This window comes from Balaenoptera ricei, chromosome 5 (genome assembly GCF_028023285.1).
Source record: "Balaenoptera ricei isolate mBalRic1 chromosome 5, mBalRic1.hap2, whole genome shotgun sequence".
Lineage (NCBI taxonomy): Eukaryota > Metazoa > Chordata > Mammalia > Artiodactyla > Balaenopteridae > Balaenoptera > Balaenoptera ricei.
Window position 1 is genome coordinate 9397307 of NC_082643.1, and position 24569 is coordinate 9421875.

The following is a 24569-nucleotide window of genomic DNA, read 5'->3' on the forward strand; positions in this document are numbered from 1 at the left end:
CGTTAAATTTTGTTCTAAGATTTCTTAAACAAAAGAGAAGAAAAATATAGCATGAACATTATGGTGAGGGATTCCAATAAGCTTAGTCTGGCCACATCACAGAATATTCTATTGAAAAGAACTAACGTGGGCAAATAAACCCAAAGAAGCCTTAACCCTCCCCAATTCCCTGTAACAGACCAATAAAAATCAAATAAGTACCTCAAATAGAAAGGTGACATAGGTCTTTCATCTTCCTGCGAACTGAAAGGAAAATAAAACTTGAATTAATATAATTCCTGTTAATATCATAACATCTCAATTTTACTAAAACTCTGTTCCACCTATCACGATTTTTCTTTTGACATATTAGAGCTAATCTCACAATGGAGTAAGGTTAGTAAAATATACTCTACCTTGGACCTAGCCAAGGCCAATTACTTCCTCAAGGGAGACCATCAAGAGATGTTTCTTTCAAGATTAGCCTAAGGCAAAAGTAATTCACATCACCCTTTGAAGAGGAAGTTTTTTACTACCTTATTCTACAAGCCCAATCCAAGTATTCATATATTACACATAAACCCTTAAAATGATTACATACTCAGTTATCTCAATAAAGCTAATTACAACTCATTAACGTGATGAGGAAAGTAAGACACAGCCAACAAAATATTCCTGTTAAGTATATGATGCCCTAGCAATGAAATGCTAGGGCATCAGTAAACAACACTCAGGCTCTCTGTCTTCTATAGTTACGCACAGTATTAATGAGGGTGAATAACATGAAAGGACACAAATGAAACTATAAAAAATAGTTTAAGGGACTTCCCTGGTGGCGCAGTGCTTAAGAATCTGCCTGCCAATGCAGGGGACATGGGTTCGATACCTGGTCCAGGAAGATCCCACATGCCGCAGAGCAACGAAGCCTGTGCGCCACAACTACTGAGCCTGTGCTTTAGAGCCCCTAAGCCACAGCTACTGAGCCCACATGCCGCAACTACTGAGCCTGCGCTTTAGAGCCCCTGAGACACAGCTACTGAGCCCACATGCCACAACTACTGAAGCCTGTGCTCCACAACAAGAGAAACCACCGCAATGAGAAGCCCGCACACCAAAATGAAGAGTAGCCCCCGCTCGCCACAACTAGAGAAAGCTCGTGCGCAGCAACGAAGACCCAACGCAGCCAAAAAAAATAGTTTAAGTTCCTCAAACAGCACTGAAGCAATATGAAGCTTAATATAAAAGTATTTAATTAAAAATATGAAATATATACTATAGTAAAATATTTTTCCTTTCTTCTACATGTTTTTTTCTTCTGATAAATGACCTCGAATCAATGAATGAGTCTCTCCTCTTCAGTGTCTACTGGAGTGGTCTTTGAACATTTTTGATTACACACTCATATAAAAATTTGCTTTTAAGCAGCTACTCCCCTTAATATATGACTAAGTATCTATTTATGTTAATTATGTGCATCATTAAACAGATAAAAGTAGAAATGTGAAGTATCAGGTAAAATTAAGAAGCGCAAATATTTTCGTCTTGTACCCCTGTGGTATACCACAAGCATCATTGATGAAAAGAGAAATGTTTGCTTCAGTTGGTAATATCCTGGCAATCACCAAAAATCTTATTACAAGTTATAGTGTAAAACACACACACACACACACACACACACACACGCACGCACCCCTGTCCTGGAAGTTGAAAAGGTCTTAACATTTTAGTTGCAAGATGGCACATAAAATACGGCATGCTATTTTTCACTCTCTCATGATTTTGGTTTCCAATGTCAATATTGCTTAACTATTCTAGTGTTTATCTTGCCAAAGATTTTGTTTGTAACTGATTGTGCCAATTCTTCCCAAGTGAAAGGTAAGTGATAGATCAGCTTTATTCTTGACTCTAATGTTAATGGGCTGAAGGCAAAGCTTGACAAGTTACAGGCACTAACACCTGGGAAATGTCCAGGTGTCTTGGGAAGAAACCACCTGGAGCAGTGCTATTACAGCAGTGACTACTTTAAGCCAAACTGATACAAGGGGCTTACACATTTGACTTCAAAATAGTCCTTGAAAACACTTAACAAATTATAAACATGTTAGAATTGGGTTTGTTTGCTAATCAAGCGTTCAGTGTCAAAAAGTACTAAGTGTGACCCCACTATGCAAAAAGGCTGCAACAAAAAACTTATAATGATTTTACTATTATGGGAACATTGCCTCCGTGTAAAACGGAGCAGGGCCTATGGGGCTCCCAGGCACAGAGGCCTTTTTGTTCCCCATTTCTTGTAGGCAAGACTCCAGCCTCCATGACCTTCCCTGAGTTCCAAAGGGCAGATTCGAACAGTTGCAAATCAAGCGGGGAGCAGCCAGGAAACCACCTGAGGTAAGATTAAAGGGCCCAGAGAAACTCATCAAAATTAGCAGACTGACCACCTGAGACCCTGCACACACCCTAATCCTGTCAGCAACCCCACCCTTTTGAAACTCTGCAGAAGAAAGAAGAATGCAGGACTGTTACTGCCTTGATCCTTACTGCATACCCCTGACCACAAGCCCTGACTGTAAGACCTCTCCCTATTCCCCAGGGAGGGGGGCACAGTTCTTGGGGTGCTAGCCTGCTGTGTTCCCCTCTTTGCCTGGCAAAGAATAAAGCCACCCTTTCTTTCTCCTCCAAAACTCTGTCTCTGTATCTCATTTCGGCATCCCTGTACAGGGAGCCAAGATTTTGGCCACACAAGTGTTATAAAACGAGCGCCGTACTAAATACTTTTTTGCCCAGAACAGATCCTTAACTCTAACATGTAACAAATTATAATGAAAATTAACAAGGGTACTTTAGTGACCATTCAATTAGCAGTATGGTTGGTTTTCTTAGAATTCAGGAGTGCTTTGGGAGGTGATTTAATGGTACAGAGTTCTGAACACAGCTGTTACGTGCTTTGGCTAACACTTTTTGTGTGTGCCTGAAAATTTCCTTGTAGCCAACAGGGGGAATCAAAATCAATCTTTTCTTTCTTTACACCTTCTCTCCCTCAGACACTTACTCAACAGCCAGGTACGATCAGGTGCTTGACATTAATTATCTCATGTAAATCCTCACAAAAATCCCTCCCTGGTACTTGCCCCTCCCTTGAGAACAGCAGGCTCAGAGTGGGCACACAACTTACCCAGGTCACACAGCTAGTGATGTGCAGATAACACACTTTTGTTGTTTACTGCCTTGCCTTCCATTTTAACTTATCAAAATATTATGGAGTGAATGTCCTCATTCTGGCACAAGATCTTGTGGACTTTATAATTTATAAGCTCCATGCCATGCTTCGGATTATAGCAACTCTACACTGACTTTAGTCAAAGTCCATTCACAATGCATTATGCCTGATAGTGCGTACAAGGTGGTTAATTTATTAAAATGTATTGGCACCATGTCAAGAACGTCTCGATAGAAACACAAGTTTTTAATCATGAGCAAATATTTTTCAGGCTGCATGTGTATAAGGTAAATTTGTCAATGAAAGACAAAATCAGAAATTCTTAATTTGGATATGTCCCTGAATTCTGAGCAGTTATAAGTGTTCCAAAAAAGAAAATGAAAGCACTGTTATTTAAATGAAATGAAACAGACTCAGTAGTAGATGTGCTTAGTCAGTAGCAGCCAACAGGGCAGCAATCCATGCGCAGTACCAAGAAGAACAATATAATTTGAAAAGAAAATGAGGATAAATAATTAATTTTGACACTTAATTAGCCTATTTCTTTTTTCCCTTTCATAAAAGTACCCTTGGCCTGGGGTTTAGTAATGTAATCTTGACAACAGTATAAATTATGAAACAACTAAAGCATTGATTTCAAATTGATTAAGTCACTTAATTCTAAAAATCAATTTTATGCATTGACTTTAAAGGCAATTTGAAGGAAAAATGGCCGAGGACAATTCTTCCAAATAGAACAGAGAAAATAAACTTTTCCATAAAATGTACACACTGGAATGCAAAACATTTGAAAATATCACCACTTCTACCTCTGTGCAAAATGAATACTGGACTATTATCACATGTGCCCAAACACCTATTTATAGAGATACTTATGCCTGTTCCTAGCTTTACATCAATCTCAGACATGTCCAATGATATTAACTGAGTTGTAATTTTTTTCCCTAAATTTTAAATTGAGAATTAATTCAGATTTACTTTCAATTTTTAAAAATAAGCACATGTACTGTGAATGAAAAGGGGAGACGTGTCATGAAATGAAGCCAATGACAAACTGTAACAACTTGGAATTTATTCAGTTTCCTCCTTGGTTACTAGTATAAACCCAATGTGTTAATTATTTCCTGTTTGCTGACTCAGAATAATAGCCAAGTTTAAGCGGCTCATTAGTTTGCCTTTTTTTTTTTTTTTAATTCAAATACATTGAGAGATTTGGGCAATCACCTCATGTATGTCAGGCCACTGGGCGCTTAACGTCCTAGACATGGGGTGTTATGGTCTCTCAAAACAGCTACCTGTGGGAAGAACATTTATCAAATAGACCCAAGTAACAGTCCAAATCTAAGAAGCTACAACTGAGAAGGGCAATAACAAAGACAGGAGGGTTTTAGTGGGGGCCTAACTTATCTTTTTTTTAATTTAATTTTTATTTTATATTGGCGTTTAATTGATTTACAATGTTGTGTTAGCTTCAGGCCTACGGCAAAGTAATTCAGTTACACATATACATATATTCATTCTTTTTCAGATTCTTTTCCCATATAGGTTATTACAGAATATTGAGTACCGTTCCCTGTGCTCTACTAACTTATCTTTTTATGTGGTTCAACATTGGTTGAACATAATGGCATGTAAATGGATGACACCTAGATTTACAATCTCTTCCTGAGCTGCACTCATTTCTAAACTGAAGCCACAGAATGCAATCCCTATCAATTTAATTACACAGCAAGCTAACCGAGATTGTGAAAAGCATGGCGTTTTCTGTGTCTAAGAAAAACCAAATACTGTTGGGAGAATTCCCAGACTGAGGTATTCAGAACGGACACTCAGTTACTGGATCAAACCACCATTCCATTCAATTCCCTTTTGAACTGTCCCGATAAATGTTCCAATTAGTCCAACTTTCTAATTGGTTAATGTGGCTGGCTACCCCCAAATTAACATAATCTGCATATTTGGCGACATACTTTAACTACATTTTCAAGTGATCTGAGCTAGGAGAAATAGTTTGTAAGTGTTCCTTGGGTACTGAAAAGTACAGCAAATAGGTAAAGGCTAAGGATTAGGCTCCATTCATTGAAAAAACTAGAAAAACCATCTCCTGGGGCTTAAAAACAAACAAACAAACAAAAAAACACAAAGAGCCAAGGGGAGAGAGAAAGGGAGGGCCAAGTGAAAGGACAAACTTTAAAGTATTAGGTAAACATTTTCTCTGGAATTCAGGTTTTTCCCTCACGTTGCAACAGAATGTACTAAGTGGAAGAATTTTCATAGATGAATTTTCTTTGAGGACGATGAGGTGAGTGAAATTAGCATATTTACTTTCCTTCCTTCCTCTGCAAAATATAAAGTGCCATACTGGAGCCTTTTGATTTATCCACAGTCTCAGGCATTAACATTCATAACCCTCCATTTATAGCGTTTATAACCCTCCACTTGGGGTGTGATGTAGCAGCTGGCGTTCTGCTGCTCAGATTTTTGGTTCAGCTCCATTCACGAACACGGTAGAAAACAATCTCCCTGTTCCTTTTGGAAAACAAATCAGGTTTGGAAAACAGATCAGTTTGTAGCCAAGTGTTTGCCCCTGTAATTTTAGGGGGCATTTTTGTAGATGTATGTATACTTCTTTATTATAAACCCAAGCAACTTTGTTTACAGTTATATTATTTGTATGTTGTAACTAAGAATGCAACACCTAGCTGCCAGTAGAAATAAAAACAAACCACTGAAGTTCAAGAGCAAATATGTTTTCCTGACCAAAGGGTAAATGCAAAGAGCTGAACTGTTAACGTTCACAGGACTAGAAATTTTAGCTAACACGAAGAGGTATTACACTTCGGAAGCAAAACCAATCAAAAGACTTCCAAACATTTACAGCTTTCCCCCCAATAAGACAGGAAAATATTTCTACTATTTTCTTGATTGCTTAGTAGAAATTTGAAATATATTGTTAGGGGATGAACTGTGTCCCTGCAAAAAGATATGCTGAAGCCCTAACCCCCAGAAACTCAGAATGTGATCTTATTTGCAAATACAGTCTTTACAGAGGTGACCGAGTTAAAGTGAAGTTACTGTAGTGGGCCCTAATTCAATATGACCAGCGCTCTTATCAACAGGATATTTGCACACAGGGAGCACGCGTTGTGAAGATTGGAATTGTGTTGCCACAAGCCAAGAACTCCAGGAAGCGAGGAGAGAGGCAGGGACAACTCATTCCCCAGGGTCTTTAGAGGGCGCACAGCCCTAGCCAACATGTAAATTTGGGACTTCTGGCCTCCAGAACTGTGAGACAAGAAATTGCTGGTTTTCTGGGCTACCCTGTTTGTGGTACTTCATCACAGCTGTGCTAGGAAACTAATATATCTACTAAACAAATGTTTTTTCCCCAAATCCGGAATTAAGAACCTGACGAAAGTGTCTCCATCTTATGTAAAGGTTGTGCTCTGGAAATTCATTTGTAGGGATGCGGAGATTAGAATAGATTTCCCACACTGACATGAGGATTCGATTTCCAGGCCTGTACTAACCTCTCGTTCAAATAAACTATCCTCAGTAAGCAGTCCAGAGTCAGTGTTTTGAAAAACTTTGGCCACGATCCAGTTAGAAACACATTTTACATCATGATAGTACACAGACACATAAAAGGGACACATGTCATAAAATTATTCTTACTTTGGATATTTTCTATTTTGTTATACTTCGCTTTATATAAAACACTGGTCACAACCTGCTCCATTGGTTTTATGACCACCAATAGTTCATGACCCACAGTTGAAAAATGCTATGCTAAAAACACATCTCCCTTGCTTGATGTGTAATTAATACTCAGTGAATGTTGCTGAATTAAGATCTATGTTCTCATAGGACAGAGAACAAACACTTTTTCTTCTCTGCCCCACTGCCAGAATCAGCTCTGGGCCAAAGAAGTACAGATATTGTTGAGCCTGGATGGCACAGAAAATCAGAGAGGAAGCGGGTCCAGATCTGCCCAGCAATGGGCGCGAGAATGTCGTTCTAGATGACCGTGGTGGAGCTGACAGAGGATTTCCAGGTCTCTCTCTCTCTCTTTTTTTTTTTTTTTTGAATTTTATTTCATTGTATTTATTTATAGATTTTTTGAATTTTTGAGTTTTATTTATTTTTTATACAGCAGGTTCTTATTAGTCATCCATTTTATACACATCAGTGTATACACGTCCATCCCAATCTCCCAATTCATCCCACCACCATCACCCCCATCCCCGCTGCTTCCCCCCCTTGGTATCCATACTTTTGTTCTGTACATCTGTGTCTCTATCCAAGTCTCTTTTAAATATTCTTTTCCTGCTTATACCACAGGATGGTGTCAAGGAGACTCAGGGACCCCTGGTTTTTTTGTTTTTTTTTGATTCCTCCTTACTTTGTGACCACAGCATTCTTTATCACCTATATTTTGGTCTCTTCAAGTCAAAGAACTATTATACTTGGAGGGAACTAGGGAGCATCTCATTCTAATTCAATCCCTCTACCCAGCTAGTTCCACCCGTGCCCTTCTGATGACCACCTTTCGATCTCTAGGGAGTTGGAGGGGGGTGGTGAGTGTGCTTGTCAGGGAAGGGGAGTAAAGTTTTTAAGCAGGGAGGGGTGGGATTGCTTCACCTTCCATCTCTTTTGCATCTTCCCTACAGTGAGAAGGTCAACAGGAAACTAGCACCACCTGTGGACACAGCCAAGAGCATCACATTCACTTTACAGGGGATCCTGGCTGGAGATGTGTTTAGAAGTCACGGGACAGAATCCTCATGCCTGTTACAATATTTAAGTTGTATTAATAGGCCAACTGCTCTCCTTAAAAAAAAAAAAGTTTATCCCTTACCTCCACACGTGGTCAATCACCAGACTGTGTTGATTTCATCTCAGAAAGAGTCAAGTCTTCTGAATCTGATCTTTCCTTTCCATTTCCATTGCCTTAGTCTTTCATAGGGGCAGTACTCTTTTCCCCTGCCATCCAGAGCAGTTTATCCTTAATACTCCCACCAGATTTATCCCCCTAACCTAAAAGCCTCCCTGCTTCCCCTTCGTCTCTGGGGTAAAATCCAGATGTCTGCACCTGGCACACAAGAGTCCTCCCAATCTCAGGGCAGTGAGCCTCTGTCGACCTCTCACTGCACTTTCATAACTCTGTCTGTACGTGCTGTTCCCTCTATCTTAAATGCTTCCGCCACCTCTCTCTGTCTGGTAAATACTTCATCTCTCAGCTCAAATGTCATCTAATCTGGGACGCCATCTCCATCACCCTGGAGAGGGGAGCGGCTTCTCCCTCCAGGCTCCCGGACACTGTTCACAGCCACGAGGCAGTGCTTAGCGCACGACGCCAAAATTCCTGAGTTCCGATGCTTGCCCCACCTCCTGGATTTGTCTTTATCTTTGCCCCACCAGCACCCAGCAAGGTACATTCCGGGTGCTCAGTCAGTGGCTGTGGAATAAAACCAGCATCATCAAGACCCTGCTGAGTGCTGACACTACCGTGCGATTACATATTTTTAAAACATACACTGTTTATAATTTGTAAAATTAATTTTGCCAGCTGGAAGCATTCTCAGAGAGCTGTATGTTGATTAGTTTAAGTTATCTTCTTCCCTGCGATTCCGAACTTAATGGAAGTGCAACTGTGCCATGGGTTTTCTCCCACCCTTATTTCGAAAAGAAAATTAATTTTCTCCCACTGCACAGAGGGGGAGCTCTGCCATTGTGCCAGTAATATAAACCCTGTACTTTCTGTAGGGTACAGTGAGCCCAGAAAAGGATTTGTTCAGGCAAGGCAATGTTTGAATATGGCCTTGCCACACACTCTATCTGTTTGTTCTGGCTTGAGAGCAGGAAAAGAAAATTTTTTTACTTCATTGCAAACCCAAAGGTTTGGGTGGAGCTTAAAGAAATTTTTGGTTTAGTCACAAAACTATTTTCAATGTAGCTGGAAGCTCTGATTTGTTTTTGAGATTCTTGTTCAGCAAACTGATGTTTATCATTATTATAGACATAGCAATATCGCCTTAGGGAGGCAGTAGTTTAGAATGTAAAAACACAGTAACTTTCTTTTTGAGGGCGTTGATATTAGTGGATAAGAGGATATTTTTAGAACATTAGCAAATCAGTTAAAATGCTTTCTAATCTTTAGATACTGAAACAAATGCAAAAGAATAGGGGGTTACCTGCAGAAGGGAAGAAGGAAACAGGAAACTGTTTTTTTTACTAACTTCTTTCAATTGTTACCTTTATTATAACATTCTTAATGGCTCGTTAATATAGTTTTTATTTAACAGGTATATAATTTCCCCGGTCGTTAACTCTGAACGCGGATTTCTTGAGGCACACGAAACTGTGCAGAAAGCAATGCGAATTCGCCTGTCACCTTCCAGCCAGTGAACTCTCCCTCTGCCAGAGGAAGGCTCCGCACAGAAAGATGAGTCAAGGACTTGTACCTGCACTGCCGTGATTTTACACCGGTTTGCAGGAGGACGAGTGACCGGCGAGTGTACAAAGGTTGATGTCCACCCAGGCTCGAGCTCCGTGAGCTTCCAAAACCAGGGCCAGAGCTCACTCAGCCTTTTTTGAGTGTCTACTACTTATCAGAGCTTATGATAGGGGCTGGAGATACGAAGGCTATTAAGATATGGGCTCAACCTTCCCAGAATTTATAGGCCAGCCGAGAAACAGAAACTTGACATTTGACCATTATCATAAAAAAAAAAGGGATCCAGAGCTACCAGTACTGAGAGCTCGCCCTAATAAGCCAGGCCTTGGGCTGAGAGCTTCATGTACGTTATCTCACTCTATCCTCAGTCACATCTTTGGAGGAAGGTATTACTCACCAGATTTTTCAGATAAGAAAAGTACGTTTTAGAAAGGTTATAAGCAACTGGTGGAAGGTCACAGAGCCAGGCGGGGCTGAGATTCACATCCTGAATCTCAGGTCTGTGGAAGCCAGAGCTCCAGACCTTAAAGTCAGAAGCTCGGTGCAGACCCGCAGGTTAGGGGAGCTTAGGGGACGTAAGTGACACTGGGAGTGAATTGTGCGGGTCACACTGGCATTATTAGGACAAAGATAATGAATGGACAGGAGAAAAGTTCTCCAACAAAGGCAGAGGATGTGTGAAGGTGTGAGGAGGCACGGCAGGGAGCCCAGCGCTGTGGACACAGCAGGTGTGTGCCAGGCGGCGGCACTAGAGGAACTGAGAAAGACACAGAGACAGACAGACAGACACACACGCACACAGAGGCAGGCACTTGAGTTTTCGCCAAGTCAAGGCGTTGAAAATGAAGGAGAGTCCCTTACAAAAACACAGCATAGTTTATCAATGGTCTCCTCTGGCTGGCTTTGGGTTCCTAATTATAGTTTCAGGGGCTATTTTAACCTAGACAGCAAAGTTACATTTCTTCCCATCGTCATTTTGCTGGCAGCAAAAATACTGAGGTATCATCTTAAGCTTTTCCTGAACCCTTCTTAACTTTTTCTAGTGTGTTGGTTCCATTCAATGTGATCTGAGAAAAGCAGTTCAGTTCTTCATTTTTATTTCTATGACGTTCAAGTGTTCTGATTTTTATTCTTATATTTGATGAGAAGATACCATGTTTTCCTGACCCCAAACCTTAAAAGGTTTTCATAAAATGTGTCCTGTGTCTCTTCCCTCTCCCCTTACCCAGTATTTTTATTTCTTTTACTGGGGTCACTTACTTTAAAAAAATCAACTTCTAGGGCTTCCTAATATTTCTTTTTACTACCCTCATCCCCACTATTTCCCATCAATATATCTTTTCTATGCAAGAAATAAAATCAGTTTCCACATCTGGCTTCTTGATGATCTGTTATAATGTAGTATCTAGAAAAGGCAAGTCTATAGAGACAGAAAGTAGATTAGCGGTTGCCTAGAGGTGGGATAGGGGGCTTGAGGGTTGCTGTGGTCAGTTTGGGCTGCTATAACAAGATACCAGATTGGGCAGCTTCAACAACAGAAACATTTACTTCTCACAGTTCCAAAGATTGGAAGTCTGAGGTCAGGGTGCCAGCACGGCAGGTTCTGGTGAGAGCTCTCCCTGGCTTGCAGACTTCCACCTTCTTGCTGTACCTCCACGTGGATGGGGGTGGGTGGGGAGACTGTGCTCTGGTCCCTTCATCTCCTTGTATGGGCACCAATCCTATCTTGGGAGCTCCACCTCCATGGCCCTCATCCAAACCTAGTTACCTCCCAAAGGTCCCACCTCCAGATACCACCACACTGGGGATTAAACCTTCAGCATATGAATTTTGAGGGGCACAAACATTCAGCCCACAGTAGGGATTGAGAGCTAAAGAGCACAGGGTTTCTTCTTGGGTGACAAAAATATTCTAAAATTGACTGTTAGCAATGGTTGCATAACCTTGTGAATATACTAATAACCACTGAATTGTATACTTTAAGTAGGTGAAGTACACGGTATGTAAATTATATCAATAAAGCTATTACTAAAAAAGTTATTTCTGGTTCTTGTTAAGGGAATAAAAAATAGTGCTTTTAAAAGGTTTCATATAGTACGAACTATTTTTTGGCAGTTCATTCTATCATCACATAAATATATAAGTATTATAGGAAAAACAGGGTAAAAGGTTTTGAGAGTTTCAAGAAATTTGATTCTATGGTATTTGCAGTGGCGCTTCCCACAAATCACGCTTTAGGTCGCTTTCTACTATTCACCCAATACAATGCAGTGGTAGAGCATCACCTTAAGTGTAAAGCACTCTTGCTTCAAGAAATTGAAAGACAATGCAAGTGTAAGAGTAACAAAATCAAAAGAAAAGCAATATGCTACTACTCTTTACAATTGAATAGTTATCATTTACAAAGAACTATAATATTCTTTAACTACAAAATTTCTCCTCTAAGTAAGTGTGGTAGGTATTATCATCGCATTTTATAGGTGAGGAAAATGACCTGCCCAAATTCACGTGGCTAATTAGCTGTCGTGTCTGGATACATTTCGTGACGGCAAGTTTACTATCTTTCCATTGCTTTCCCCACTGTTTAGTGCTGACTCTAACGCCTCTCTTTCAGTTTTTCAGTGGCTTAGACAGGGTGATCTCTGTAAAATTGAAGAATACCCTCACCTTAGTTCATACTATCTTCTTTATCTGGAGTAATTAGCAAATATTTAAACTCCAGAGGTACTGCAACCATCACATGAGAGTAGAGCCCACAGAGGTCTGTCTTGTTCTCAATGATTCTTGTTACTACCAAATACAGACCACACTGGTGATGAAGTCCAAGTTCAGATATTCAACCCCAGAAGGGTTAACCCAGACTTGAGGCGAGGCAGCTTTTAACCCCCTCTTAGACTGTGTTTGTGGAGGAGGAGGGCGGGGAGTGCAGGAAGTGCTATCAGAGTGCCAACAAGTTCGGAATAACACGGGTTGAAGAGATAAATTAACTGAAGGAGTCACCACCACAAGCAGTAGAGGGCTCTCTAACATCACCCAGAAGACTCACAAGCAGGACCATCATTGCCTGGGCTGTTCCCTGGTTAAATCCCACATCATCCCCATGTTCCCAGTGTTTACTTGTTTGCTAAAGGACATTCTAAACACCAGTGCTTAGAAAAGACCAGATGAATTCTGCTGATAAGAAGATTCAGTGAAATTTTCCCATGCTGGATCACTAATACATGTTAACTAATCCTGTTGCTATAAACCTTCTTCAAGAGCCATTGCAATTTAGAAGTATGGTGTGTTTCACCATCATAAAATGAATATTCAATAACGTTATGTTGAACACCATAATTTGCTAGGTAAAGTAATGAAAAAGAGAGTTACACTGACATTGTTAATCTCAGTTTCCCACTTTGATAAATAAACCAAGGGAAAAAAGGGATGCTAAACCTGTGAAAACAGATGTCAATGCATTAAAACCAAAGGAATCTAGATTAATCACTAGTGCTCTTAATGTCATGCATCCATCATTAGTCTTTGTGGATATAAGATGAGTTAGTGACTATTTGAAAGTTAATCTAGCAAATCAAACTCCTGCTGTGAAGTTGAGAGTTCTGTCATAGACATAAGAGTGAGTGAAGACTTTATTGCTTAGCCTACTGAAGTCTTTCTCTACAGAAAATGGAGATCCTTACCTACGGATCTGTAATATCTCAGGGAAAACAAGCCAATGGCATATGAATCATGCAAAGAGTCTGAGGTATAAGTAAAGCCTAGAGTCTGATAAAACATACTATCTCTTTAGTGACAGAAGGTAAATTTAATACCAGAGAAGAAAACTTTTATTTCAATTCTTAATATAGTTTCTCTACTTATTTATGACATTATTTTATTTCTTTGGAAGAACTTTTTCAGTTGGCAAGAATATCCATATAATGTTATACAGTGCAAATATTTTAGTATTTCCAAAAATGTTTGGGAAAATTTAACCATCTCAAAAGACATATAAGATCCATCGTTAATTTAAGCCATTTGAAGTGAACTTTAAGAACTGAGTCCCTCACTCTACAGAGGGTCACATTTTCAACATTCAGCCTCTGCAGTTTTTCTAAAAGATGATGAGTTTCTGCATAGTTACTCCCACCCTGGAAAGTCTGCAAATTACATTAAGTTGTAAACAGATAGCAAAATACATTAAAGCGAACCCAGGTATTTATTTCAGTCTTAGCCTCTGACCTCATCTGTTAGTCTCATCTTAGTTACAGATAAGCAGTAACAGATTTATCTTCCAGATACTTTCACAACATGCTAAGAAAGGCTAAAAAGTCACTCATGGGAATTATAAGCTAAGTAGACACTGAGATGCAAACATGCCATCTAATAAGATCATATGCTTATATGAGGTTACATAGGGTAATATTATCCACGCAGGTGCATCTCTACTATTATGCTGATTATACTCTCCATTACTGGATTCACCACAGTAATGTAACTGTAACGGTCTGGTAATGTGTCTGCATCCTTACTAGCATGTGACCTCTCTGAAGCAGAGTTGTGTCTTAATTTACTGGCAGTATAGGGTAGTGTTCGGTCATAAAGAAAATATTAAAAAACACTGTAAGTATGCTTTGTTCTAATAGGTAACACCGACCGTCTAGTAAATGAAAGCATCAATTATGACAAAGACACCTCACCTAAGGTCCTGATATTAAATATGTTATTTGGGGATGTTGAGTAGTATAGCGTTAGCATCTTACATCTTACATCTTGACACCTGCTGTCAATGGCTTTATACAAGCTATAGTCATTAACCAGAGTTTAGATCAGTGTTTCTCTGTGTGGACCATTTGTACCAGATTCGCTTTCAGGAAGCTCGTTAAAATGTTGATACTTTCCCTGTCACACCCAGATTCAGATTCGGTAAGTCTAGGGAAGGAAGGCAGCAGGAAGAAGCTGATTTTTAAAAAATAAGGTCCCTAGGTAATTCTCATGCATCTAAAGAATGAGAGGCATTGGCCTCTCTGCTCAATACAAACATGAGTGAGCATGAGTTTCTCTAACTGGTATTTAAAGCTATTCTTTCCCTCACCCCTCTTTTCATTCAGTTTCTAGCCCCTCAGTGCTCTTAAAGAGAATGGAGCGAAGCATTCATCCCATCAGCCGGCATGTGCACCACGAGGCTCTGCAACTTTCCTGTTCCGGGCGGGATAACAGTGCGGGCAGTTGGCAACAGTCATCTTTACTAGAGGGTCACAGAAATCCTTAGCCAAAAATATTGAATTGGGCTCGGAAGAAGCAATTATACATAGGAACAGGAAAGTTTTCTGCATAAGCACTTAAATTCACAAGAGGTCCATAACGAAGTGAACAACACAAACCTACCTGTTCCTTGCCTTCAAGAAGTACATAATCACAGGCAGGCACAGGCTGGAAGTGAGGATTGCAGGGTAATCAATCAAATTAAACTCTCAGAAACAGGGAGACAGTGAATGCACTGATCGGCAGTCTTGAACGCAAAGTCAAATTATTCCTCTTACGTAGGCTTATTAGTAAGGACTAATAGTGCAAAATAATTTTGCAGGAAATTACGCTGATTCTATTTTAGCTTTCATCAACTTAACTCTCTAAACAATATTTTAGCTGAATAAAGATCTGTTTGCTTCTTAACAGTGATTATATCACTGAGCAGCTTATTACAGAGTTCAGTAAGAGCCAATATGCTTATCTAGAAAGAACTTGCTTAAGACACTTAAGACCTGACACCATTATAAGATAAAACAAGGTCCCAACTTTAAAGTTGGAAACCAAATCAAGACTCCAAAAAGTGTACATTAGTTTTTAGTCTCTTGCAAGTTTCAAGCATGTGGACATTTCCACTGAATTAATATAGACAAATTTCAGATCTATCCATAAATCACTCTGTGCTACCTTGGGTTATCAATTTTAGAAAAGGAATTCTAGGGACACCCCCATCAAGCTCCCATGACAGTGCACTTGGCATTACAGTGAAAGGAAAACAACTACACCGTTTTCTCTCACAGGGTACATCTGCAGGAACCATTTTCCAAACGAACACTCAATTTTTGTTTACCTTATTTTCATGTTGAAACATGAACATCCAGTAAAATATGGGTGGCATGGTTTTTAAAAATAAAATTCAATTTTTTGTCTAGGTTTTATTCAATCTTATAGATAAACCACGTTAACCATTTGACTTTTAAAATCACTTCCACTAACAGTTTTCTTAAAGGAAGCGTTTACATGGAATCAAATGCCACCGCATGTAGAGCAGGTGCGGCTGAAATAGGATAATATGATTGGCAAAAGTAATTCTAAAAATCCTAAAACATGACCTTGGGCAACTCAGACTTCCTTCAAGCCTCAGTTTTCCTGCTGTGAAACTGGTGGGCTGGACTCCATCACCACGGAGGTGACTTCCAGCTTCAACATTCCGCGACACCTTATTCACGTATTAGCTCACCAGCCGTGTTCTTTTTAACAAGCCCTTTGTTTAAATTTACCTTTTTCTGCACTGGTATAACTCCTCCACCTCACCCTCCACGATCCATATTACAATCATTAATGAACAAAACAGCGCCTTGAGCTTAATCATTCTTACAGAGCAGTGTTTTTGTTCAAAGATGTCATCTGTGTAATAAACCTATCTAGAAATTATTCATGGGGAAATAATAACCTTCACGTTTATGTCCACGTATTATAAAGCACTTATTGATAGAAAATCCTTGCCTAGATCTGAACTCCAGCAGAGAAGCCTCCTAAGATGCATTTTTAAGAGGTCTTTTCGCCTGTCGACATCCTTCAAAACGAGCTTGGAGCTCACCGCAGCTCCACAACATTGCTAAGAAGCTGACTCAGTTTTATTTTAAACCCGCTCGATACATTCTTCACTTTCTGTTTTTCTTCACATGTCAAAGCCGCTTTCTTATATTTATTTTCATTCGAGGAAGGCAATAACTGAACAGACGAATCAAGTGAAGAAGATGAGAAGCTGGGCAGAAGTTGTCAGCAAAAGAAGCGGTCAAATATCTACACTCCTCCGGTCTCGGGGAAGCACGTTACGTCCAAGGAACTCTACACCGTTTGCAGCACATGACTGAAAGATGCCAAGTCCTGGCAAAGAAGTCACACGGTTTTGGAACATTCAGAAAAACACAGAAGAGAAGAACAGAACCAAGTAGGAAAGCACACTACCTTTGCAGGGGCATGATTTCACAAGCCATCCTTGTCTGGAGATTTGCAAGGGACCCTCACAACTGTGTCTTCGGCGCCCAGCAGGGCGTCTGTACGGGGTGGAGGGGGGCCAGGCTGCTCTCAGCGGCTGGGCTGGGCTGGGCTGGGGGCCGCGAGGCTGCAGCTCGCCGCCGCCGCCGCCGGAGAAGCAAGTTGCTCTGCCGCCAGCCGGCGTCCTGGCGGGTTCGCAGCCTCCGAACTTCCCCGGGCGGAGCTACAGGGCTGCTCGCTCGCTGCCGCCGCCGGAGAAGCAAGTTGCTCTGCCGCCAGCCGGCGTCCTGGCGGGTTCGCAGCCTCCGAACTTCCCCGGGCGGAGCTACAGGGCTGCTCGCTCGCTGCCTCTGCACATTTCCCCCCGCAGTCCACTCTGACCTTTGTTCCAGGGAAGCAGCTGAGCCCGCCAGCCAATCAGAGGAGCAGCTGCCGCAGGGCTTAAAGGCGCGGCTGCTTCTGCTGCAGCCTCTCGGCGGCGGGCTCGCCTAATTCTGGTAACGCGAAACTCTCCTCCGAGCCCTTCCACAGACGGGCTTGTCCGTCTGCGGAAAGCAACCAATAACTGCAGCAAGAGCAAAGGGTCCCTCAACTTCTCAACGTTTCGGAGGACGGCCAACAAGGAAATCCATTTGTCAAGGAAAGACACTGCCTCCGAAACGAAAGGTTTCTGTGACACAAGGCGTGAGCTATGCTCAGTGTCCTTTCTTCCTTAAAAAAAAAAAAAAAAAACACAAAAAAATCAAACCACTAGCATTGGAAGGCGTGACACTTTTCTAGAAGGCACACAGGCATTCTTCTAGACTCCTGCCCTACCCATATTTATTTCCTGCTCATGTCTGTTTACATTGCGGTGGTTACTGGTCACTGGGGACATCTCCCAAGGCACATAGCTCTCGTTTCTGGGGAGGACACACGTCCTAAGACAGCCCACCGTCTCAAGGGATCAAAACGGCTATTCCCACGGAAGTATTTCAACTGATTATTTCTGTTTATCCTTATAAAGTTGAATGTGTTTATTTAAAGAGTCATTTTCCTCTAAGAACATCACCAGCATGTTTTTGGTTGGTTGATTATTTATAGATTTTTTTTTTTTACAGGTAACACCAAATCAATTTCTCGTAAGGTCTGCTAAATGCCTGTTAATTATCCAGCTCTCCCTTAGTTTCCTCTTCAGTGTGGAATACTAAAGTGTTATTTTAGGAACATAATTGTTCATTCACAGGTTTCAAACGTTGCAACAATAGTAAAAATATATTTTAATAAGATTTCTTCATATCATAGGATTTGCCGAGAGTTACAACAAAGTCCAGAGCACAGCTTTTTGTAGAAGAAAGGGCAGAAAGCTAGAGTCCATGACGTTCAGAAACAGAGTGGGGAGGCTTCCCTGGTGGTGCAGTGGTTGAGAATCTGCCTGCCAGTGCAGGGGACACGGGTTCGAGCCCTGGTCTGGGAAGATCCCACATGCCGCGGAGCAACTGGGCCCGTGGGCCACAACTACTGAGCCTGCGCGTCTGGAGCCTGTGCTCCGCAACAAGAGAGGCCGCGATAATGAGAGGCCCGCGCACCGCGATGAAGAGTGGCCCCCACTTGCCGCAACTAGAGAAAGCCCTCGCGCAGAAACGAAGACCCAACACAGCCATAAATAAATAAATTAATTAAAAAAAAAAAAAAAAGAAAGAAACAGAGGGGGCTGGTACGACCAAAAAAGTATCCTTCTCCCCTGTATTTTTTCCCAGATTTCTTACAGATCACTCATAATTCTGAATTTAGAACACGAAGTCCTTTTGTAAGCGTCTGCTCTCCTTTGCTATATAAAAATATTTCATTGTCTGACTAAATCCTCCATCATATTTATGAAAATGGATTAGTTATCCTGAAACTTATGTTCAGACATTATGACAGAATATCAGTAACTAAAATCAGCCTTTTAAAACACTGGAAGTTAAGTCCAGAACTTACTTTAAGTTGTCAATATAGTCTTTGTTTTGATTCTAGATTTAGAAATACTAATTGGATTCTCCAGTAACAGTAACTTAATTCTATATATTTGCTTAAGTTTTTTATCTTTCAAAAATGCAACTTTACATCTTGCTTAACACTTCAATTAACTTCTTGAGTTAGGAAATCACTATTATATATCATAATATCTATTTTATTGATGAGTAAACTCGGTACTAGAAAATTAAGTAATTTGTTCAAATTCACATGGAAAGTTAGTGGCAGAACAGAAACTGGATTCAGAATTTCTCAGGTCTGCTTCAGAACTCTGCTACATAGCATAGTGCCTACTCTATTCTACATGAGTTTTTAAAATATTTCACAACAAGTATTTTTAGAAATAGTTAAAATTCAAATGACAGAAATAATATTTTGTCTTTTCTAATTTTATGCACACATCAATACTACATGGCTAAAATAGACATATGAGTTCAACAATAAAGGACCCAGCACTTCAGAAATATGTTAAACCAAACTATAATTTACATTCAATACATACTAGCGGTAAAATACTGATGAACAGGGGCACTCAAATTTAAAATCTGATTCCACATATATTTCCTGATAATTTAAGTCTTGCTATCAACATCCCTCGAACATGCCATACTAGTAGTTAGATGTCAGTGGTCATTTCTGAAAATCACCTAACACTAGAACTCAGTAATTAGCTGCCTTTTCAAGTCTCTATTATTTATTTATCACAATTCCTCCTTTTTCTGGTTTTTGGTCGATTTTGGGGGCATGACTTGATGATCATTTTTGAATTTGTACCTGGACCGGAGCTCCGCCTCTCAACTACACCCCCTGCCAGAGTCCTCAATCACTGGAATAGCTTTATTACTCTGTGTCCCACATCCTCACGTCAGTTCTTCACCGTCAGGCAGCAGGAGTACCACTCCTTGAACCCTGCTGGTTCCAGCTTCTCAAACTCTGATACCCTGCCTGCATTTCCTCCGCACGAGCCCCCGGATGTGCATCCCTCAGAACCGTCCTGCCCCTGCCTCCCCCGTTCCTCCTCCCTCTCCTTAGCTACTCAGCTCCGACTGTCCGTGTCTGCAGAGGACAACCTGCACCCAGACCAGCTAACGTGCAGCTTTAAAAAAGGCGCATTCCTGGCTTTCCTCAGCGTTTAATTATTTCTAAAAACAGGTTCACTAGCATCCTCTGCTACTTCACCCCGTATGCATCCTGTGAGCTGCATGCCCTACTAAAACACTAAAAGCCTCCAAACTTCTACACGCTAAAACACTGCAAAAGGAAGTCACAGAACCTTGGCAACGGGGTAGATTAAAATTTCCTGTTATTTCATCTTGGCCTGAACCTCAGTACTCCGGGGCAAACTCTGTAGTTGTCTTTGACTGATTTTTGACTACTTTCCCACAGAAACTATTGCTGACCTTCTCCAATGGCACAAATCTGAATCTCTCTCGGTCACTAATTACCCTGCCTCCTAAATTTACTAAGAAAGTCAAGATCAGCAAATATGAGTGAGTGCCTTTGATCGTCTTTGCATTAGGGGTTGAAGTACCACCACCGCCCCCCGGCCCCCTCCAAACACACACACACACCTTTGCCTCCTTCTTTTTGACTTCTTCCTAGTCTAGGGGAACATGTCCCCACTCACGGGGCTCAAATTTCTTACCCAGGTATTGGATCTCATCATTTTATCCTTCCTCAGGAAGAAGCCTCATGTCTCCTCCATCTTAAATCTGTCCCCCTTCCGACAGGCACCCGAATAAGTGCCCCCCAGCCTTGAAAGCTTTTCCTCGGCAGTCTTACCCTCTGGTGACGCAGCGCCACTTCCCTCCCCTTCCCACTGACAGGCTCCCCAAAGTCCACCTCTGCGGCTCCCACTGCCTCAGAAATTACTCCTCTGCCCCATGTCAATGGACTTCAGACTTCACCACGTTTCTGAAACTGCTTTTAAGGCCACCAATGCTCTTTTGGTCACTAAATCTAAACGCTTCGTCTTAGATGCCTTTTTACTCTCAACTTTTCATTAACACCCACCTTCAGTTTTCTGAAAGTCTTTGGCTCTCTGTGATCTTTCCTGGGAATTCTCCAAGTGCCCCCAGTCACTCCATCCTCCTTTTATCTCATCTGTCTTTCCTCCTGTCTTACGCCTTTCCTGCCTCACCTTCCAGCCCCACATCTTTCAATACAGGCATTCTATTAGGGCTTAATAAACTGCGCTCTGAAATTACGTTCCTAGGGATTGGTTTCTGACTCTGCCACAGACAGGCAGCATAAACTTGGGCAAGCTGTTTAAAAGCTCTGAAATGCCTCTGAGGAATAAATGGAATCATGCATGTAAAACACATAGGATAGTTCCTGGCAAGTAAGTGCTCAATAATTATTAGTATTATCGCCCTAATCAACACTTTCAAAGCCTCATATTATCTGATTCTTAAAATTCTCCTCCTCCTGGCCCCTCTTGTTAATGATGTTATTATTCTCTTTATGAATCAGATTCAAAGCATAAGTCATCTTTACTCCTCCCTTTCCTCTCCTTAACCAAATCTGTTGATTGACCTGTCATGTCTCTTTAATCAGTAGGCCTTGGTCATCTGCAGTATCATGATAACCTTCAAAACGACCTTTCTGCCTCTATTCACTCTATCCCCAGTGAATACATTTCACTATTAGAGTGAATTTTCTACTGTGGTTGTGATCTGGTCACTCACTCCTCTTCTCGAAAGCTTCTACAGCTCTCAGCTACCTCTTAAATGAACCCCAGTGTCCCTCTCCAGTTCAGCTGCTTATACCTCCCCTCAGGAAGCCACTCCAGATGTACCTGGACACTATTTTCAAATCTGCTCTGAACTTTTCTACCCCAAACATTTACCTTTTGTCTAGAGTATTTTCCCATTCCATTTTCTCCTGGCAAAATTCTATGTATACTCAGGCTTAGGCCAGATGGAACAAATCTCTTGCCCCTTTTAACTCAGATAGCCCTTTGCATCGCTTACAATATTTATCTTTTTTTCCCAGCACACCATTTTATTATTATTTGAATCTAAATATTATCTCCCTATTAGAACGTAAGTTCTCCAGGACAAGAATTGTATTTTTCCTGCAGCCGTTACACAGAACAGACACTCAATAAGTGCTGATTGAATGAATTGATACGTCAATCACTCTTCACCAGAGACTGAAGCATAGTTCCTTTAATTAGATTTTAACTTATCAAGCAATATTTCTACCCACTTTTTAATATTTCCCATTGTAGGCCTACACTAAAGATAAAGTAGACACTTCTTGGAGTTTCAAATGAAGGATAATGATAACCAACAATTGAGTAAAGAAATAAACTCTTGGGGTTATACATTGATGTGCAACCACAGAGATGCAAAAAGTTAAGATTCTATTCAAAACTTTCAAAATCTTTTAAGCATTTTACATTATCCAATTTCTCCTAGTGTGTTTATTTCCTTTTCTACACTTCAGCTGGCTTGCAGACTTCTAATTTTCTTACATAACTTCTTCAGCAGATTCCAAGTGTTTGGCAATATGAGTTTGCACTTGTGCTATCAAGAGCAGCAACTGCTCCAAAAATGATGTGGTTTCATTTGTTTTAATTTCAACATCAATTTGAAGCAACCAAAGAACCAAGACCATTTCTTGGCCACATTAATTTGTTTTCATATATTGTTTTAACATCAGATCGATTTGTTTCCTAAGAAAAAATATGTTGCAATAATTTCTTTCTTACAAGTTTGGTAAGAAGGTGCTTCTCAGGCAAGGTTTCTTCCTCATATTTTTTTTATCAATCTTTATAAATTGCACTAAGGAGCAAAACCTTCCACAAGATGCTCGCATAGTATTCATAAATGGTAATGAATAAATCTGACAGGATTTTCATAATCACAAAGGCAGGATTTTCAGGGCACATATAATTTAGATATCCTGGTACTGCTGCAAAGGATCCTGACTAAACTTGCTCTCTGGCAATCTGGGTGAGAACACTAGTGAATTTCAGGGCTCATCGGCGGACTTCATCATCACTGACAGCAGCAAATGTCAAAAATAAAAGAGTCGGGGGGAGAAGGAACTGAAAGGGTGGTATATGTAAGGCAACTGGCACTTATTGAGAAGTTATGCTGCGTTCATTTTCATAGATGTGGAAATGAAGAATTAACTTGAGCATGCAGCTAGTAAGTGTATGACACGAAGCCAGCATCTGAATGCCACAGCATTTCCACCATACGAAAGCTTTTAAAGATGGTAAAGTATTATACTCACCCATCGATAACACACATTATCAACTGGCTATAGGAAATAAAGAATCCTTTCTTTTGGTCTGTGTTTTACATTTTGATGAGTGCATATATATTAAATAAGGTCTATACAGTCTAATAGTGGCTGTCTGAACCAAAGATATACAGTGGACCAGAACAAACCTCTTTTGCTACTCTGAGCCAACAGTCAGAGAGTGTGTGTGTGTGTGTGTGTGTGTGTGTGTTGTGTGTCGTGTGTGTGCTGTGTAACGGTAGAAGCCAGCTGTAGTTGCAGTGGGGGAAGGAAGTGGTTGCCATGGGGTGTTGAAGGAAAGAGGAAGAAATAGAAAAGATGGAAAATCAAGTTTTCAATTGAATTCTTAATTGTATTCCTCTAAGAACATATGGAACTGACAGGTAGGCCGTCAGTTGTTTTTATGTAAAAAACCCCACAAACCTACAGTATTTCTTAACTCAAAGAATTATTATAAAACCTCATTAAAGATTTATTTTAGAAAGCAAAACAGTGACACTTAAACCAGGTTCATGCTAATAGGAATACGGAATTTCTAGTTAGGTAAACTATTTTTCTTCAGTCACAGCAGAAACAAAGAAGCTTGCTTTACTTAAGGCCCCGATAAAAATAACTAATAAAATTAACATAATTAACGTTTCCTCACTTATTTATTAGACTTATTTAGTGTATATTAGAAGACCACTGGAAAAAATCCCATGGGGATAGAAATTATATAATTGTTTTTCCAAAGACACACCTCTTTAATTTTAATGATGGAGCTTGCTTTTAAAACGGTGTATGCGGTTATTTCATTAAAACGTATCTGATTGGCCTTGGTGGGCCTACAATGGCACACAGGGTTCACTTACTCAGGTTCTAAAATCCCGTAGAGCCGCCGTTGGGGGCAGAGGAGAAGGCTGTAAAAAGTGAGGCAAGGCTGAAAGTCCTCCAGAGCTGAAGAGGCACTACTCAGGGTTCCCCTTTCCATCCCACTGACTCCTTGATTTCACTAACTGATTCCAGTGTTCCCAATATGAGTCAAAACCTTCGCCAGAAAGACTGAGTAATGATTTCAAATCAAAAGACAAGTAATTACAGTACATACTCACGGGGGATATGGCCAATATTTTATAAAAATTGTAAATGGAGTGTAATCATTAAAACTGTATAAAAATTAATAAAAAAGACAATTAGCTGTAATTTATGGCACATAAATACAGTTATATAGAAATTCAAACAGAGGCTCTATTTTTTCTTAAAAAAGTGAATTTCTTCTAACAACGGAGGGACTGCAAGTTCTTCATAAAAAATGGTTAAAAATAAATTCTTTGAAACAACTTACATAATTGTTCTCCAACTTTCTGGGACAGTGAAAAATCCACATTTTTGCCAGATGGAATCTCAGTTAGTGATCACTGCCAATAAATAAATGCTTGAGCACATTTTCCTGGAATG

General features: G+C 40.5%; 2 protein-coding genes across 9 annotated transcripts in view; one reads left to right on the forward strand and one right to left on the reverse strand.

The window, feature by feature from the left end:
* HERC3 (HECT and RLD domain containing E3 ubiquitin protein ligase 3) overlaps positions 1-24569 on the forward strand; it is a 513145-nt gene that overhangs the window by 263930 nt on the left and 224646 nt on the right. The window lies entirely within an intron of this gene.
* FAM13A (family with sequence similarity 13 member A) overlaps positions 1-24569 on the reverse strand; it is a 340455-nt gene that overhangs the window by 86161 nt on the left and 229725 nt on the right. For 4 of the 8 annotated variants that reach the window (XR_009503212.1, XR_009503211.1, XM_059922406.1 and 1 more), the window contains exon 8: positions 202-243. Coding sequence is in view for 6 of the 8 variants with exons in the window: in XM_059922406.1 (XP_059778389.1) it covers positions 202-243 (42 nt within the window). In the remaining 2 variants the exon portion in view is untranslated. Of the gene's footprint in view, positions 1-201; positions 244-8054; positions 8120-15020; positions 16770-16850; positions 17192-24569 lie in introns of those variants that run through there. The other 4 variants (XM_059922407.1, XM_059922409.1, XM_059922408.1 and 1 more) reach the window with 4 other exon arrangements.